At 37.6% G+C, this 21,080-nt stretch overlaps 1 protein-coding gene across 1 annotated transcript; it reads right to left on the bottom strand.

Moving 5' to 3' along the window:
• Positions 1 to 14,239: 14,239 nt before the first annotated feature.
• LOC125811272 (uncharacterized) lies at positions 14,240 to 16,847 on the bottom strand. Its single transcript, XM_049490778.1, has 2 exons — positions 16,520 to 16,847; positions 14,240 to 14,367 (listed from the first exon to the last, which is right to left on the bottom strand). Exons 1-2 carry the CDS (start codon positions 16,845 to 16,847, stop codon positions 14,240 to 14,242), a joined length of 456 nt encoding a protein of 151 aa, XP_049346735.1.
• Between the last annotated feature and the right edge of the window lie 4,233 nt (positions 16,848 to 21,080).

Here is a 21,080-nt window from a genome sequence, read left to right as displayed (position 1 = left end):
ACTGATAGATCTCAACTAAAAGGGACAAACAAATAGGTGATGACTACTCCAACTTGGTGGTTTACCAAGTTAGTCATTAACCGACTTGGTTTTGGCATGCTAATACAAGATCGCCGAATGAGATAGTTCCAAGGCCACAAATTCAAACTGAGAAAATAATTTGGGGCTTACTCGATGATTCACCTAATCACCTTAGTGATCTGAGATAAGCTCGTCGAACAAGTAATTTCAGCCTAATGCCTATTTTTCATGATTTTTAACACAGACATGCAACAGAATCCATTACCCAATTAGTTTTACAATCTACCAATATATTATTCTACCCATAGTTGCTCATATTCCCCCTAAATTTCACAATGTATTGCCCTAATTGACTATTTTCCTTTAAAAAGTGGTCAATGTATCAATCATTCGGCAAATACATGCCTTTTGGGCAACACTGGGGCTAATTTGACTTCACCAACAATTAAATCAAGCAAGACCCAACAAATTTAACACACCATTTGACCTTCACATACAAGTTTCACAAGTTAAGACACATTATCATCTATCCTAAGCCATGGGTAAAGTTCAATAATTATCATTTAGCATGACCTTACCAAATTAAACAATCATAACAACAATATTGCATAAGACCCATACAAAAAACATGAAGATGAAGAAAAAATATCACTAAAAGCCTCGAAAACCAAACTCAAAGAAGCTCACAAAGTAAAAACCAAGGGATAATGGTCATGGGATTGAGAAGCATGCACCACACTACACTTCACGCAAGGGAATCTATGCAAATGGGTACACAAATGCAAACAAATGAAGGTACAAAGAGTTCAGGAAGTGAAAGAGCTCACAACGTTAAAGGTTGATTTTTAAATTTGAAAAGACTCTTGGACTATTCATCCTAGGCACACTCGGCGATCTATGACTATTATCACAAAATGCATTCGGCGAATCGCCGAAGGAGATTTACCTTTTCAATACTACCTGAATAACTTTCAAACCTAATGGTCAATTCAACGAACCTGATGCAGTTCGCCTTGTATGATTCAGTGAGTCACCGATTTGGTCTTTGTTCACCAAAGTTAACAGTACCATTTATCCAAAACTTTTGCGCAAAAGGCAAACATGAAGATATATGCCTAATCATTTGGGTGCATCACCAACTGCATACTTTGCATTGCCTTCTACATCCTTTTAAACTTTTTGACTTCATTTTAACCTATACTCACAATACCCGCTATTGAAAGAAATAAAAAAAACATTTGTTGCCTCCCAAGAAGCGTTGTCTCGACCCAAAGTATACCCTAGGTGTAATATGGCATATAGAATCGTGAGAGGCCCTATACAAACCACTCAACATACATCATACAACATAATAAAAATAAGGAATTCAAAAGATAACATTTCATATTCCAAAAGAGTTTGACAAAGTGGAAATCTAACATAAGTCTCAAGAAGCCATCTAATAAATCATAAGAAAAGTGATTGGGACATAACCCGTACATCACATACAAAGTAAAAAATGGAAATGACAAAAATCTATAAAGTATCTCGGCCCTCAAAACATGAGAACTCACCCATCAAGAAACCAAGGGAACCAACTAGCCACGAGTTTTGGAGGTAGGAGCATCAGACCATACATTACTGAAACAATGTAGGTACAAGTATGCATTAGTACATTCCCTAATTATGGGGAAATATACATATAATAGACATGGTAGTATGAACTGCTTAAAACATATTAGACATGATAAATATTTAAACATTTAAAACCTTAAAGAAGCAATGGCATATAAATCATGAAATATAGTCAATAAATTTAAAATAGGAGACATAAGAAAAGCTTTGAAGAAACATAGTCATTTTTGTGGGATATTAGCTTTAATCAACAATAAGACCATGAGAGCTATATCATGGAATCCATTACGTCCCTCACACCGAATGAAGTGGAATCTACTTGCCAAGGTAGAATTCGTACATATCATCTTTTGCTATAGTAGATTCACTAGCTAGATCATTTAAGACAATCCTACAGGGCACTTAGTTTGGGAGTAGAGGTTGCTACTAGAAACTACCCTATTTGAGCCTCCACCTCAAAAACCTCTCGGTGCTAAGTCTAAATCCCAACGGAATGGATAAATGTCAAATATCATTTTAGCATAGGAAAGGAAATGATCAACACCAATCCACATCATTAAAATCAAAACATAGAATAGCTCGTTAAAACACAAGTCAAGCATAGGTGAGAAATACCTTTCAAAATCATGATCATAATAGCATGTGAGAAAACCTTTGAAAATCATGAAATAATAGTATGTGAGAAACCTTTCACAATAACATTGATACTTGCCTTTCAAAGCATCGCCAAATCATGTACCATAATTTCATAAAAACAGGCATATCTTCATCAATTCATATTTCATAGGTTCATGGGTTCATCATAGGTTCATAGTTGAAAATCATAATTTAGGCATGGGTCAATATAATTTAAACTAAAAAATATATTAACATTGAATCATTCATTAGAAGACTTAATCAACAATAATTAATCATAATTGGATGAAACCCACAAAGACTGAATTGAAACTCAAACTTTAACAGTTGAATTTGAGATTGAGAAATTGGAATATTTGGTGACCTTATGGAGGAATGAATTCCATGGGTTAATACCCACATACCTTGATACTCAAATCTCAAGATGAATGGTGAATTAAAAAATTCAATGGAACCATAGATCTTCTTATTCTTCGTTAGGGTTAGAGGAAATTGGGGAGTGAAAATGGTTAGGTTTTGGATTATGTCTTATATTGACTAACCCTTGTCTCATTCTCTTATGATGATGCTAGGCTAACATATTTAGTACATTCTGTACTAATTCATACTTTGCCTACATTCTAATCAAATGTAGGGTTTGGAGATTGAGTGCTACTCTTGGAGATAGGTTTCTAGAAGTTGCAAGGAGTAGAAAATCTTGGTGAGTCCTCATAGCTTCGAGGACAAAACCCACCTTTCTTTTATATCTTTTATTTTCATGTTGAGACTATTGTATGGGCTGTATCCCAAGAGTTGTATTAGTTGATTTGAGATAAAGTATAGAAAGTCTTCCACTTGCTTTTATGAAAATGACTTCGATTGTAAAATGTTCTAAATGTTTCCATACCTTTCTATTATCTCATGTTCATGATATGATAAGGGCTTGTATGAGACTTTTCGGAGTCTTATACTCCGTGTTATGTCTAGGGGGTACTCTTGGAGTGTAATAAACTTGATATCAGAGCATAATGTTTTGGGATGGTTTACGGATGTCTCAAACCACATCTAGTAGAGTCTTGTTCATAAATGTGAAGCGTGCCAATTTATGAATAGGAGGCTATTGGATGTTTAGGAAATCTTACTTCTTCATTCTCTAAGTTGTTCCATAGAGTTTGGGTTTAGTGGGCCCTTCTTCTAATATGTGCCCATTGTTTTCAAGGTATGGCTAAGACAAGGACGAATGCTAGAAGAGAAGAGGAAGGCAATGTGGAGCAAGTGGTTCCTCCCCAAGTGCCATATCAAGCTCATCCTCAAGCTCTGATTGACCCTATAGTGGTAAATGTGAGTCATACAGAGTTTAGATCCACTCTCCAGATGTTAACTCAAACCATGACGGCTCAAGTTCAAGCCATGACCACTCAAGCCCAAGCTATGACCGCCCAATCTAATAGAGAGGTGGTAGATCCGGCAAACCCAATAAGGGGGATGGCTGCTTCTAGGGTGAGAGAGTTTTTTAGGATGAACCCTCCGGAGTTCTATGGCTCCAAGGTGGAGGAAGATCCTCAAGGTTTTACAGATGAGGTGTATAAGGTGCTTGCCATCATGGTATAAACTTTGGTAGAGAAAATGGAGCTAGCCACTTATCAATTGAGGGATGTAGCACAAATTTGGTATGAACAATGGAAAAATAGTAGGTTGGTAGAAGAGGGACCAATAGAGTGGGTAGGGTTCAAAGAGGCATTCATTGATAGGTTCTTTCCCCTAGAGTTGAGGGAACTAAGGATACAAGAGTTCATAAATCTTAAACAAGGGGGTATGAGTGTGAAAGAGTAGTCCCTTAAGTTCACCCAACTATCTAAATATGCTCCAACCATAGTGTGGGATTCAAGGGCCAAAATGAATAAGTTTGTGATAGGAGTGCCCGAATTAGTGGTCAATGAATACCGTTCGGCAATGCTTATCCCTAGTATGAATATTTCCTGTCTCATGGTGCATTCTCAACAAATTGAGGAGAAAAAACTTAATAAAATGAATAGGGAGGTGAAAAGAGATAAAACCGATGATGGGAACTTTTCTAATGCTAAGTCCGATGGGGAAGGTAGGCCTAAGACTAAATTAAGGTATTCCGGTAAAGATTCTTCATACATCCCTAGGTTTGACCAAGAGAAGGGTAGTGGGTCTCCATTTCCCAAGTCTACTTGCTCCAAGTGTGGGAGGAGTCATTATGGTAAGTGCCTAGCCAGCATGGATGGTTTCTATGGGTGTGGAAAGGATGGGCACAAAATGAGAGATTGCCCGGTTCTTAAGGCTAAGGGAAGGGAGGATAAGATATTTGCCTCTAGTGGTCCGGATGAGAGTGCTCAAAAGAATAATAGGTTTTATGCTCTCCAATCTAGAGAAGATCAAGAGTGATCTCCTCATGTCCCTTCCGGTATATGTTTTTATGCTTTAGTAAATTTCCGGATTTCTTGTCTTTTGTGACTTGTTATGTTGAACTTTGAAATTGTCCTTAGTATGGTTGATTTTTAGAAGACTTTGTGTAGGCTTACTACCAAGGAGGAGATAGTGTGCCTATCTAGCAAGGTTATTATGTGATTATATGTTTCCATGATTTCCTTATATGCATGTTCATGAAAATTCCTAGGTCTTGTTAGAAATGACTTGTATGCATGGTTTTGCCTCATGATGTAGTGCATTTGAGTAGAATTGCATATATACTTCATGAGTTGAATTAATGAGCATGCCTTAGTTTGGAGTTGAAACATTCCTCCTTGAATGAATGCTTCTTGAGCCTTAGTGTGTATTGAGCATGATTTAGTCAGGAGATATTAGTTCCTCCTTGAGAATGAGTAAAGAAAGAATTTCATGCATTTTGGGTTGGTAGATGTAGTTCCTACTCCCTTGTGTTGAATTGACTATATTTAGTTTGGAATTGAAGTTTTCTTGCTTGGTTGTGTGCATATAGATATGTTGCATACATGATGGGCTACTAGTCTAGAGTTGTGACTCTAATAAGTGTTTAGAATCGTCATTCGAGGACGAATGATTCCAAGGAGGAGATATTATTATGCCTTGGAAAATAGTAAGTTGAGCTAGGAGTTCTACAGCTTTTCGAAAGAGTTTTGGAGTGTGGTAGGAGAATTAAAACTCATAAAAATGATTCCCGTACTTATAATGGAGGTTTTAGGGGCTATACATCGAGGTACGACCCACCAAAGACCACCCAAGGGGTCCTTGAGGAGGACCCTTAGGACTGCCCAAAAGCTGTCAAATTTCAGCAACTCACGTTTGACACCTACTGGCCGTGAGTGGACCCACTCCCCATGGGTTGGGATCGTGGGTCAAGGCCTGAGTTGGCCTGCATTGTATAGCCTAAGTACCTCACCTACGGAGGTTCAGTATGCTCCGTGACTCAACCAATGGTCCGTGAGTGGTGGTTTCGTGAGTCATAGCAGATTTCCAAGTTTAGTTTTTAGTTAGGGGACTTAGGGTTTAATTAGTAATTACGTAGGGGTTAAAGGATGTCAGTTAGTTAGTTATTTAACCCCCTATATAAGCTTAATAGGACCCTAAAATAAATCATAAACTCATTTTTCTAAAGACCCCAACTCCCTCTCAAAAAAATTTGTCACTAGAACAAGATCAAGGTGAAGTCTAGGGTTCAAGGGGCTGCATTTTCTCCTAAAATTCGTGGTGAATCTTCATTAAGGTATGTTATTTTCTTCATCTATGGGTTCTTCCACAAATATAGCCCCCTAGGTTTTCCCTAATTTTGAAGAAAACCCCCAATCTACGCTAGGGTTTCTTCCTAAGTGTGGGTAGTGTTTGAGTTTGATACAATTGGTTGGATAATACTCAATTATGATTGTTTTAGTATTGGATCATGATGTATTGATGAATTTATGTGATTGCTATGGTTAACCATAGTTTATGTGATAAATTTGATATGTTGTTGGTTTATGCCTTGAAAGAAGAAATTGAAGAATTAGCATTGATCCTCTAAAATTAATATCATGTGTAGTAATGGTTCAAGATTAGTATCATATATATATATGTATTTAATTAGACTTTATTACATGTGATGGATCATGATTAAGTAAAGTTTATATTGAACCTTATATAATGAATTATGACTAGAATCTATTGATAATGAAGAATATGATTAGATTTTCTTAAAAGATGAATCTTATGACTTGAGTGTCTTGTAATCTAGATGAGAATGATTGTAGAATGAAGTAAATCTTTGAGAGTAAGGCTTGTAGTCAAGAATATTGAATCACTAGGGCTTTGAGAGTAAAGCTTAGATGAGGAATAGAAGTCTTATAGGTAGAATTGTGGTGAAAGGCCTATACTCACCTAACCTACCTTATGAATGCTTTAAAGTATAAAGTGATAGAGTCACTTGAATATGGATTGATTGTCAAGGGACATCTTTCCATGAGACATGAATGTTAAGCAAGGCTTAATAGTAAATCTTCGGGTGTATGCTTGGCTCTAAGTGGATATTAACAATGAGATGGTGTCACACAATATAGGGTCTGGGCTCCAAGTAGAAAGCAGAACACACCTAGTTGATGTGAGGACTATCCAAGTTAAAGGGGCAACTCTTACGTAGTAGAGTGTGGGTTTTCCCAAAGTTAGGTCTCATGAGATGGAAGCCTTTGATGCTTATCGTGACCAACGATACTAACCTACGGTATGAGTTTCTACGATCGTCGATATTATAGTAACCCAACTAAAGGTTAGGGTTGTGTCCCAAGGGAGTGGTTTTGAGAATTGATAGAAAAATAAAATTACGTTCTAACTAGTCGTAGCTAAAGATATTGACGAACAAAAACATAGTAGATTAAAGGGGGTGACATGAAAGTGTCAAATATCAAATGGGGGTTTTGTCACAAGTAGCAAAAACAACAAAAAATTAGCAAGAAAATCAAGTATGGGGAGGAGTTCTTGGGGTGTGACCGCAATAAAAGTTGAGATAAATCGTTGGGTACATGCTTTCGATATGAAATTTGCAAAATAATAGTGACTAGGCTAAGCTTTAAATGGAAATAAGTTTCCTCTCGGGTAACTTACCCCGTTTCAAATGGGTTCCTCTCGGACACCCATTTGCCGCATAAAGACCATCCTACGCCTTACCCCACTCACTCTCTCGAGCTGAGTGTTAGGATATGGAACTTGGGCTCACCCTCTCGGGCAGAACCTCATGTCAACCCACTCCTTAGGCCATCAGTCTAGAGGTCTTGGTTTCGCGACCTCCCTCTCGGGGAAGCCGAAAACACATGGGTGGTTTTTTATTTTCAACTACAAACCCATTAAATTAAACCACAACCACTAGGTGAAATCACCATTAAAATACATCTACCCTATCAGCAAGCAACACCCAACAACAATATCAACACATATTTGTTAAATCACACCCCAAGAATGGGGTTTTTAGCTACACATCAAGAAATAAGAAAATACACCTAAAATGATACTAAAATCAAATAGGTATAATAAATTAATCCTTGATTTAAGCAAAGGAAGAAGAATGGAGAAGACTCACTTCCAACTTGGGGAAGATGAAATCCTTCTCTCTTCAACTCTCCCACAAAAACCTCTCCAAACTTGAGAGAAAAATATCTAAAAATTACTATTCTATTGTGAACAATAGAAAAATGGTTCGGAACTCCTAAAATTAATAAGAAGTTTAGTATTTATAGCCATTAGAAATTAGTGTTGGCGGATAGCTCGGCGAAATTAGTCGAGTTCGCCGAGTGACTCTGCAACTCGCCTATCTTCTCTCTCATCGCCGTTTAGTGCTTCCCTTCAGTGTCTTCACGTTCTGGACCGTTGGGCGGTATAATACTGCTTCACAGAATTATTTGACGAAGCACCAACTACTCCTCTCATTGCCTTCTTGATCCTCTTCCTTTAGGGGCTTCGCATACTGGAACAAAGGGCGGAGTCTGTTCTTTCGGCAAATCACCAAAGATGTTTGGCGATGCTCAGGCTTTAGTTCTTCGTTCTTTCCAACCTTTTTGTTCCTTTTTGCGCCTCAGTGTCCATGCTTCTTCTAAAACTTCAAATACCTGAAACTTAAGAGTTTTCATCAGATATTGAGACAAAATAAGCATTCGAGGACACTATGTCTATCAAAATAAAGACCTAAATGAGTCCAAATTGTGGACTCATCAACATCCACAACTTAAACTTTTGCTTGTCCTCAAGCAAACTCAATTTCAGTTGTTCAAAAAGGGTGTCTCAAACAGTGCTACACAAGTCTCAATCATGAACATACACAACAAGATTCAAATTACTTATGCAAAGATCAACTGTGTACTGAAATATTCAAGTTGTGACACACCAATACCAAAGATTCTCATTTTCGCAATACTTGCTACTTGTGCAAGTTCATGTTCAACAAAAAGTATCTAAATGCCCTCACATAAAGAATGATTCCATATTCACATACAGAGGTTAATCAATTCAAGATCAGGAATCAGATGCAACGCTCACACTAAAAAAGAGGAACACAATGCATGTTTTCACCCATACATTTGCCCTTATTTTCCAATCGACTTTCGATTAGGCTTACTCAAGATCAAAAAGGTCTTTCTAAGGCTTGTAATGGGGCTGAGTTCAAAGGTATGGTCATTTATGCTAAGTGACTTTATTCTCGTGAGATGTGGTATTCTCAAGGCATTCCCTTCTTTTCTTCTATCAATTCTTTTTCTAGTGCTTCTAAGTCACCTTTTTATTCACCTTCATGGATTGCTTAGAACCCGATCTCCTTCGTAAAATTTTATTAATTTTTTTTTTGAATTAAAGGGGTTCCATTTTCATGCAATACCATGGGTTAGGGGGGCTTTTCTTGCACTTCTTGACTTCTCCTTTTCCTTTTCACCACGCCCCTTTTGGCCTAAGTTGGCTATTCGCTAAACCACAAATCAAGAGGATTATAGGTAGTGGGTCAAGTATGGTCTAGGGTTCACCAAGGTTCTTCCAAAGAAAGGTAAGGCTCAAAGGGTGTTCAAAAGAGTTCCACACGCGTAGGCCACAAAAGAGGTATATGTCAAATTTGTCTCACACTCTTTAAAGTTGCCTAAGATCATTTCAAGAGGACACCTTTTTAATTCAATTAGTCTAACAGGGTAAATTCTAGGTTTATTCATGCATGGTTCAAAGCAAGCTAATCACACAAGGCATCGACACTTAAGTCAAACAAGACTACACACTTTCGCTAGTGTGCGACGGTCATAACAAGAGAATCAATTTGGTAAATGGCTAATCACAACGAGATGCAAAGAGTTCACATATTGTCTATGCAACTTCATTTGGCCTCATCGTAGCCATACATTCATGTTCGTTCAATTGAGAGCACTATTGAAGTCATCGGTATTGATCAAAACGGAGACTTAATTTTTTGCAAAAGAACAACCACATTCATATAATTTTTGGATTATGTCTTATATTGACTAACCCTTGCCTCATTCTCTTATGATTATGGTAGGATAACATATTTAGTACATTATGTACTAATGCATACTTTTCCTACATTCTAATCAAATGTAGGGTTTAGAGATTGAGTGTTACTCTTGGAGATAGGTTTCTAGAAGTTGCAAGCAGTAGAAGATCTTGGTAAGTCTTCATAGCTTCGAGGACAAAACCCACCTTTCTTTTATATCTTTTATTTTCATGTTGAGACTATTGTATGGGTTGTGTCCCAAGAGTTTTATTCTAATGTTGTATTAGTTGGTTTGAGACAAAGTATAGAAAGTCTTCCGCTTCCTTTTATGAAAATAACTTCGGTTGTAAAAAGTTTTAATTTTTTATGTACTTTTCTCTTATCTCATGTCATGATATGCTAACGTCTTGTATGAGACGTTTTGGAGTCTTATACGCCGTGTTACGTCTAGGGGATACCCTTGGGGTGTAACATACCTAAAGACCTATTAACGACTAGTAGATCGCTTGATGAGCCGCACTGGTGAACCGTAAAATAGGTACAAGGACTTGGTTTTAAAACATTATTTCCATTATTTTCTAATGATATCATGTATGGCATGTAGAAGCTTCTACGATTCGTTTATGAGGACCCGTAGAACCAACCTGCAACTCAAAAACCTTTTTTCCTCTCTTTACCAAAATCTGAGGTATTACAAGCTCTTTATTTAACATTGTGGCATGACATAGTTCTTACTCGTCAATAATCATTTTTAGGTTTTGGGATTGTGTCACTAGGCAACATTCTCTTTTGCATTGAATTTAGATAGGTAGAGATCTGAAAAATTTGAGTTTCCGCCTGCTTGATTGATATGGAATGAGAAGTTACCATTTGAGCCAAAGTGGACAAGTCATTATTCAAATCCATCAACACTTTGTCTGACCCTTTAACCTTATTGAAGATCCTTGTTAGCATATCCTTTGTTTGAAATCCCTACAGTCCAACTGGTTCCTTCGGTTTTGGGCTATCTTGAGGTGGGACATACCTATCTTTTTCAGCTTCCCTATCTCTCAAATTTCCACCTCGATTTCTCTAATATCTCCAACCATTATCTCAATCCTTGTTCCAAACTTTGTTCTCACCAAGTCTTGGGTAGTTAGGATTAGAACCCCCCCCCCCAATTGATTTCCCATATAATTCACCTCTATATTATACAATGCCTCAAATTTGGCATCTTCCAGACACTGCACAATGCTTGTTCCACCTGTATTTACTATTTTCATACAACTCCAGTGACATATTTGGACAACAAGTCATATTGGGTAATCATTTTAGCCATGTTTTCTCCCCTTCCATTTGTTCCTTGATCATGCTGCATTGTTGAGAAAATATTTGATCCTCTATAGTATGACGTGCTCAAATTACTTTAGTCATACCAATAAGCAACAATGTTCCCACATCGAACGGTTGTTGCATCAGCTCACCATGAACAACTTGGTCAGCCAAGTCTTTGTTGACTGAATCAAGGCTACAATAAAAGTATTGTTGCACAAAAATTTCCAAAACGCCATGTGTTCGACGTTGTAGTAGCATTTTTTTACCACAACCATGTCTCATGAAGAGGTTCACCTCCCACTCTTTTAATGATCTAGATGTTATCCCCAAGATTGACCAAATTCAAGTAAAGAAAGAATCTCTCTAAGAATCCTTTGGTTAACTCCTCCCAAGAAGTGTTAGAATCATTCCAAAAGTCAGCAAATCATCTAGTAGCTTCCCAAGCTAAGGAGAATAGGAATAATCTCAGCCAAGTAGATTTTTGTCAGATGTTCTTGATGAAAAACAGTCCACAAATATCCATAAAGTTTCGTAGGTTTTCATGAGGATCTTCATGAGATAAACCCTAAACATTAACTACTCTTATTTGGAGCAGTTGTAGCATTGTTCTGGTTACATGGAACATTGCCCTCCTTGTTTTAGAAGGTAATTGAATAGCTCCATTTGTCCCAATTACATTTATGTGCATGATCTTCAAGTCGCCCATCTGATCATCTTACCTATAGTGAATAGCGTTGTCAGTACCATTATAACTCATGTTTGTACCTACAAATAGGCAACACAAAAAACCGAGCAACAATCTACTGCAACTCAATAAGTTTACAAACTAACTTCACTAATTGAATTCTTAGATACAATTCAACGATAATGGAGCAATTTTTGATAACTCAAACTACCCTAAAAACAATTCGAAGAGTAACTGGTCATTGTCAAAAAAAATATCCGACAAAGAGTCGGTGTCGATATCCACAAGGAATGGTTTAGGGATAAGAATCCAGCTAGGAAATTAAGAATGCGGACCTATTCATTGTAGTGCCTTAGAGAAATTTTGGATGATTTCAAAAAATTTACTAAAATAGTTTGAAGTATCAAATATCATAATTAGACTAAAATTCATAAATTCAAGCAATTAAAATATAATCTAGGGGTGCGGGGATTGGAATCGATGTCACAAAGGGGTAATTGTGTTGCTCAACAGTACTAAACAATTATGGATATGCTGAGTCATCTTCAATGATAATGTTCTTTCGATCTCATAGTACAAATCATAGAATCTCCTTTTAGTCTCATCTCTGTGAATCACCAATCAATACATTACCATACGAAATTTCTCTTTTGAGAAGATTTGTGCAAAAATATCTGAACCATAATCTCTAATTCGAGCAATCTAAGGAAATCAGACCTAAATTGCATACATTAAACTAATTACCTACTCACATTGATCTATTTCGACCATCAATCAAAGATAGAGAATAAGATTAAGGTTGTAACCTTAACCCATAAATTAACCCCATGATAATTAGTCTAAATCCATGAATGCAGAGTAGTAAACCAGAGCAAACACAAAATCCACCACATTAAATCAACATCCAACCCCATAACTTCACCCCTAGAATTGGAATTTTAGCCACACATCAAAATGTAAAGAAATTATACCTATCATGATTGCAGTCATGAATGCGTTGAAATTAAGCAATTATAATCAACTCCCACTTCTATTTCAACCTTCAATTGTCAATTTCAAGAGTGTATTCTTAAACCCCAAAACTAAAAAGTGTTTCTCACAACGTAAAAAGTCCTCAAACTTTGTCAAAAGTTACAAACACAAATCTCATACAAAAATATTATCTCTAAAAAACTTTTTATTTTCTCTCTCATTTGGGTTATTTGTAGTTTCCTAAAATTTGGTCATAAATCCAATGTGTGACCAACATGGAGACATTAGTCGAGCTCACCCAACGTATTTGGTGGATCGTTGATAAACTCTAAACTACACCTCATCCAATACTAGGTGTAGGCGATCGTAATATAGTATAAAACCCAATAAAGAGTTAAGGTCGAACCCACAGGGAGCGGTACAAGTTTGAATTCAGTTATGAAGTTGTAAATGTGGTCTAATAGGTTATAGGAATAAAAATTATCGAATACATCTGGATAAATCAAAAGGGTTGACACGAATGTAAAAAGGGTGAATAGGTACGCCAACTAAGCAATTACGAACAACAATGGGAGTAATCAAGTAATTGAGGGATATTTGGGGATGTGATCGAATAATTGTCAATTTCGCTAAACGGGTGGTTGGTAATTACTAAAGTTTGTTAAATCTTAGTGGGTAGGTTAGACTTAAGATGCAATAGCTCTCTCTCAAACAACTATTACGTTTCAAGCGAGTTATCTCGAACCTTGATAAGCTTAACACTACAAACAACCTAATACCTCACCTTATCTACTCTCTCGAGCTAGATATGAAGAATCGAGTATAGAATTCACACTCTCAAGCTGAACCCACAACAATCCAATCACTACAAATGCTGATTTATAACCTTCACTTTACACCTCTCTCTCAAGCAAGCATAAAATGCTAAATTAGAATTCAACTCATCATTCCAATTCATAAATTGAACATCAGTTATAGATCAAACCCACTTCAAAACAGAAATAAAATCAATAATCCCTAACACCCATAAACTAGATTAGACATTTAGTCACATAGGTGGGTATTAATCTCCAAATCCTTACAATAATTTGATGTAGCTTCAATTCCAAATCCCAATTCAAAAATACTTGAAAAATGCTTCAAAACAAAGCAAGAACAATCTTTTTCTTAACTATAAATTTTTACAATGATAATATGCTTTAATCTTTTCTTAAAAATCTATTTATACTTCCTCAAAATTTGGCCTTTGGGTCATTAAGGGGTAAAAGTCGAGTGTCGCCAAACCAGTCGGTGACACGCCCAATGCTCCTCCTTCTCACTTTCTTTTCTTGCGTTACCACTATTTAAACATTGTATACTTGGGCGATTGAGGTCGGGATCACCGACCTGATCGGTGATGCTCCAATTGTCCTTGCTAATCGCCGTTTTGCTTGTGTCTTCACCAACAAGTCTGTAATCTTTGGCGATCTGAGCCTCATTCGTCAAACCATTCGACGATCCGTCAAAAGGTATGTTACCTCGCCCAATTCCACTTCTTCAAGGGTTGGGATGCTGGAACTTAAGGAGAGCTAAAAAGCCACTTTGTGACTCGCCAACTGGTCTTGGTGATCACTAGGATTGCCTTTCTTAAACTTCTTTAGCTTTTTCGCTCCTTTTGGCCCTGTAATATCCTTGCCTTGCTCCTTAGTCTTCATTTCTGCAAATCGACACTTTAACATTGGTTTAGAGAATAAATTAGTCATTGAGGACAATAAAACTATGAAAACAAAGACCTAATTGAGTCAACATCCTAGACTCGTCAACATCCCCAGCTTAAACTTTTGCTTATCCTCAAGTAAAATTCAAGATCAATCAGTTCAACAAAGATGTCGTCAAACAGTGCTACTCAAGACTCACCACAAATGCACACAAGAGGTTCAAACTACACATACAACATTTAATTATGCACTCTAAGTTTCAAATTGTCACTAAGCATCATCAAATAGACTCAAGCTCACAATGCTTGCCTCAAATGCAATTTCAAGCTCAACAAAAGTATTAAAATTCACTCACACCAAAAATGATTCCATACTCACACAAGATTAGTCAATACTTTATAATCTAGGAATCAAATACAACTCTCACACTCCCAAAGATGAACACATGGATGATTCTACCCATAGGCTTGCTCTTATTTTCCAATCAACATTATTTTCAACTCGCTCAAGATCAAAAAGGTCTTCCAAGACTTGTAATGGGGTTGAGTGTAAAGGTATATCATTTTGGTTTAGTGTCTTTTATCTTCATGAAGTATGGATTGCAATTCACTTATTTTCTCCTTCTCTTTCACACTTCTCACATGTTCACAATCCACCCTATTATTCATTTAAGCATAACTCATTGGATACCCCATTTCTTCTACTCCTTTCACACACTTTATTTCACAAACTATTCTATTTTTCTGTCTTTTTCCATTTTTGCCTTTTTATTTTATTTCTCTTTTTTTCACATAGAAGGGTTCCATCTTTTTCAAAACAATCCATCAAAGGGGAATTCTTCACACTTCTTGACTTTCCTCCTTTTTCACCACACCTCCAACTTAGGCTTTTTGCCTAATTGGCTATTCAACGAACCAACAGTTCATGGAGGTTAAAGGTGATGGGGTAAGAGGTAAAGGTGGTTCAAGTTTCTACCAAAGAAAAGAAAAGGATAGGCTCAAACGCTGCCAAACAAGGTTCACACTTCTCACAAGGTGGCCACAATAAGGTATACTGTCAATTTGCTTCACTCTTCACAATTTCTGCCTAAGATCATTTCAATCGCTTGCTTCAATCAATCAATTGGACAAATAGAGCATGTTCTAGGAGTCATCAAGCACAATATTCAAGATAACCTCACCACACATGGCATTCGACACAATTATCTAACAAGACTTTACACTTTCTATCTAGCGTGCAATGATCATCACAAGAGATTCACTCGACAATTGGCTAGTCACAACAAGATGCTAGGAGTTCACATATCACATATGTAACTCATTTCAACTCATCCTAGGCGCGCACTCATATTGTTCAATTAATAGTATTATTCAAGTCATCGATATTGATCACAACCGACACTCGAAATTGCAAAAGACAGTCACATTCAAACACATCAAGAGGTGATACTCAAACACACAAAAAAATCCTACATTATCCTCAATGTAAAAAAGAAAAAGAACATGAAATAAAGACAGAAGTAGAAAGAGAATAGCACTGAATGAAACGAGCAGGGTCAGGAGGATTCTTCACTATGTGGCCAGTTGGCGAAATGTTGTGGAGAGCCCTGAACCATTAAACTCAACGCCTAGTTGATGCAGCTCGCCAAAATATCTAGAACAATGGCTCTCCAGTTGGGACCAAAATAAGATTTAAATCGGGCTCGCCGAGCAGCATCGGCGCACCGTCGAGTATAGTAAAATTGTCGCCAAACTTCCCAGAACACTTACCCTTCAGGATTGATCAAAGAGCGGTGGAAGTCGAGTTCGCTGAACCTTATCTGTGGATCACCAAGCAACTTGGCTGCTTTGCCAAATATTCCAGAACTATAGTCCTTTTGTCATTGTGAAAAAGGTGAGCTAAATCTGGATCACCGAGATGACCTTGCCCTCGCAAAATCACGTGTTCCTGCACATCTAGCACACATTATTCAGAGACAACTAAAGCTTGGGTTGCCTCCCAAAAAGTGCCTTATTTAACGTCGTGGCACGACGTGGAATTTCTTTTAAGCATCTTCCAAGTACACCACTTCAATTATCGAAATCTCATGACATTCTCCAAAATAGAGTTTCAGACGTTGCCCATTCATCTTAAAAGAAGTGCCCTGTTTACCTTCAATTACAATTGCCCCATTTGTGAATACTCGGGTTACGTTGAATGGACCAGACCACTTTGACTTAAGTTTACTAGGAAAAAGTCTCAGTCGAGAATTGTAGAGCAACACAAAATCACCAACTCGGAATTCGCGTTGAATGATTTTGGCGTCATGCCGCCTCTTCATCTTCTCCTTATACAGGGTTGAACTTTCATATGCTCGCAACCAAACTTCCTCCAACTTATGGAGCTGACTTACTCTCCCTTTCGCAACCTTTTCCCAGTTCAGGTTCAGTGTCTTCAACGCCCATAGAGCTTTATATTCAAACTCATTGGCAGGTGACATGACTTTCCAAACACCAACTGGTATGGTGACATATCAATCGGTGTTTTGAACGCAGTACAATATGCTCATAGAGCATCATCCAATTTTTGAGACCAATCAGTCCGATTAGCATTCACAATTTTATCCAAAACACCTTTGATTTATCGGTTTGAAACTTCCACTTGGTCGCTTGTTTGCGAATGGTATGGTGTTGCAACTTTATGCTTGACCCCATATTTGCTCAACAATGAGGAAAATACCCGATTGTAAAAATGAGATCCTCCATCACTGATAGCACGTGGTGTGACAAATCGTGCAAAAACATATATCTTTAAGAATTGTACCACACTCTTACCTTCATTGTTGGGTAATGTTATAGCCTACACCCATTCTGAAATGTAATCGACCGCCACCAAAATATACATGTTGCCAAAAGACCTCACAAATAGTCCCATGAAATCTATACCCCAAACATCAAGCAACTGAACTTCTATAATAGGTAACTCATGCTTACTTGATACCCCTACTTGCTTTTGGCAGGGTATTGATTAACGTTTCACTCATACCTCATCAAATTCTAGGTGCAAACAATTTTTAAGCAGTATAGAACCCAACAAATGAGTTGGGGACGAATCCACAGGGAGTGTTGCGTGTTCAAATTCAATTACGAAGTAAAAACGTGATCTAACTAACCATAGGAATAGACATTATCGAAAAAGACATGTAAACAAGTCAAATAGGGTGACAACAAATGTTAGATGGGGGTTTTGATTTACAATTATTAACTACAACACAATCACACAAAACTAAAATAACAATATAGAGAGGAATTCTTGGGATATGATTGATTATAGGAAAATTTCCCTATATGGGTAATTGAAACTACTAATAAATAGCTAAATATCAATGGGTAGGCGAGACTATGAGTGAAATAGCTTTCTCTCGAACAACTACTTCAAATCAAGTGATTTCTCTCTAACATCAACAAGCTTAACTACTAAGAACAGCCCACAACTTTAATACATCTTCTCTCTCGAGCAAGATGGGTAGGATTGGGTTTAGGATTCACTCTCTCAAGCTGAACCCAAATCAACCCAATACCCACAAACCATTAATCTAAAGCTTTGGTTCCAAAACCTCTCTCTCGAGCAAGCTAAGAATAGAAAGTTAGAATTGCATTTGCAACTACAATTCATAAGTAACAACAAAACTAATGATTAAACCCACTTCAATATAGCATTTAAATTAATAATAAGCAATATGCATAAGCAAATTCAACCCATAATCACACCCCAAGAATTAGGGTTTTAGCCACACATCATAAAAACAGAAAAACAATTACCAAATGCATTAGTTATGATCTGGGTAAGAGTATTCAAGCCTTTACAATGTTCCAAATTGCAGAAAATTAATAATCCACTTGCAAAATCCTCCAAAATTGTAAAATTCAAACTCAAAAACATAGAGAAAACTCTAAGTCTAGAATGGAAACTGTAATATCTTGGAGAGGACTCCTCAAAATGACATTTAAAATCCAATTTATAGTTTCCTAAATATTAGCCACGAAGGGTCATTAGGCGAGCTAAGTCGGGTTCGCCGAGTGGTTCGGCGAACCGCCCTTACCTCTCTTCTATCACCTTTGTGCATTGACTCTCAGCATCCTCACATCCTGTGACTTTGGGCGATCAGTCTTGTCATCGCGGAACTGATCAGCGGTTCGCCGACTGACCCTTTTCTGTCGGCGACTTGGTTTCTTTCTTCAAGGCTGACACACTGTAACTTTAGGAGGACTGGATAGCCACTTGGTGAGTCGCCAAGTGGTCTTGGCGATCACTAGTCTCCCCTTTCTCCACTTCTTCAGCTTATTTTGTTCATTTTTGCTTGTTAGTATCCTTGCCTTGCTCCTTAATACCCCATACCTGAATATCAAGGCTTTAAAATCAGTTTATAGCATAAATTAGGCATTTGAGGACACGATAACTATCAAAACAACGCCCTAAATGAGTCCAAATCTAGGACTCGTCAACACCCCCAACTTAAACATTTTCTTGTCCTCAGTAAAACTCAAGATTAGCAGTTCAGTAAGGATGTCTCAAATAGTGCTGCATAAGACTCAACATAAATACACAAAACAAGGTTCAAGCTACTCATACAATGATCAATTGTGCACTCAAAGATTCAAATTGTTACTCACCATTATCAAAGATGCTGAAGCTCACAATACTTGCTTCAAATGCAAGTTCAAGCTAAACAAAGGTACTCAAATGCCCTCACAACACAGATGATTTCATATTCACACAAAATTTCTCAACAATTAAAAATCTCGGAATCACATAAAACTCTCACACTAACAAAGATGAACACATGCATGACTTCACCCATAGGTTTGCCCTTATTTTTCAATCAACATCCATTTCAGCTCGTTCAAGATCACAAAGGTCATTTCAAGGCCTGTAATGGGGCTGAGTGCAAAAGTATGGTCATTTAGGCTTAGTGGCTTCTAACTTCATGAAGTATGGTTTGAACATCACTTTCCTTCTTTTTATAATCATTTCAAACATGCTTATAATCTACCCGATTATTCAACTTCATAAGAACCACGGGATACCCCATTTCGTTTGCAATTTCCACTACTTTATTTCACAATTTTTTTGGTCTTTTTCTTTGTTCTTTTTCAATTCTTTTTTTCTTTTCTCGCTTTCTTTTTTTTTACATGGAGGGGTTCCATCTTTTTCAAATCGATCATACAAAAGGGGGATTACTCACACTTTTTTAACTTTTCTTCTCTTTTCACCACACCCCCAACATAGACTTTTGGCCTAAGTTGGCTATTCAAACAAACCATACTTCATGAAAGTTATGGGTGAATGGATAAAGAGAGGTCATAATTCCTCAAGTTTCTTCCAAGAAAAAGGGGTAAGGCTCAGAATGTGACAAGCAAGGTTCACACATCTCACAAAAGAGGTATATTGTCAAATTGTTTTCACTCTTCAAAATTGTTGCCTAAGATCATTTCAAGTTCTTGCATCACTCGTCAACCGGACCAATGGGGAAAATTCTAGGTTTCATAACACACAATGTTCAAAGTAATCTCATCACACAAGGCATTGGTACCAATATCGAACAAGACTCCACACCTTCTAGCTAGCGCGCAATGTTTTTCACAAGAGACTCATTCGACAACCGGCTAGTCACAACGAGATGCTAAAAGTTCATATATTGTCTATGCAACTTGGTTTGCCTCATCGTAGCCGCACATTCATTTCGTTCAATTAAGAGTACTATTCAAGTGATCGGTATTGATCACAATCGACACTCAAATTAGCTCAAGAACAGCCACAATCACATGCAAAAGAGGTGGCAAAATTTTAAAATTAGGTTCCAAACCATTTTTCAGTCAAAACAATGGGCCACAAGCTAAAACATCCACAAGATCAATATTAAAACATATATATATCAGCAAAATAAGCCCAATATTCACAAACAAGTTAAAATCACAATCGGTAGGTATGGAAATATCTCACCCACCTAACAAAACAAGCAGTTGTCCTCAAATGCAACTAAAACAACAATAATATATCACAAAATAACATAGAGGGAGGGGAAAAATCCTGACAGGCTAAGCCTGGGGTGACGTCTGCATAATCACTCCATCTTTGGGGGCATCAGCTAGAGTTGCACTGGAGCCTACTATAGTAATATCTATCAAGGAGACCTGTCTAGCTTTCTCGAGCATAGCACCCTTCAAGTCGGGAAAATCTTCATAAACAGCTACATCTCACACCTCAAGTTGCTCCTTAGATGTCTCGACCTCAGACTTATCATCTATAGAATCCTAAATAGTAGCATCTCTGGTGGTAGCCAGAGGTACCTCAGCACAGGCTGTAACCTCAACACCTGAATCATCTGGGATCTCCACCGTCCCAAATAGCGAAGTAAAGTCTATGGACTTCAGATGGTCCACATCCTTCCTCAACTCAGAAACTTCGGCTTTCAAGGCTATCACCTTAGTAGTAACACCTTTCCCTCTCTCACTAACCTCTACCCTCACTGTGAGAGTATCAATGGAAGACCTAAGAGGTGTCAGTACAATAGTAATAGCTCTCTCAATCATCCAGGGCACCTCAGCCCCTAGCCGGGAAGCTTGCACATCGGCAGAATGGGCTAGGTGTCCTATCTTGAGAAGCATGGCCTGGGTAATCGGAGGCTTGGAGGCAGTAGAACCAGCAGCAGACCTAGTAGAAGGGGGAGTAG

The sequence above is a fragment of the Solanum verrucosum genome, unplaced genomic scaffold, assembly GCF_900185275.1.
Source record: "Solanum verrucosum unplaced genomic scaffold, falcon-dt-bn FXZP01000226.1, whole genome shotgun sequence".
In the NCBI taxonomy this organism is placed as follows: Eukaryota; Viridiplantae; Streptophyta; class Magnoliopsida; order Solanales; family Solanaceae; genus Solanum; species Solanum verrucosum.
The sequence above is the reverse complement of the archived record's forward strand: the minus strand, read 5'-3'. Positions and strand labels throughout refer to the sequence as shown.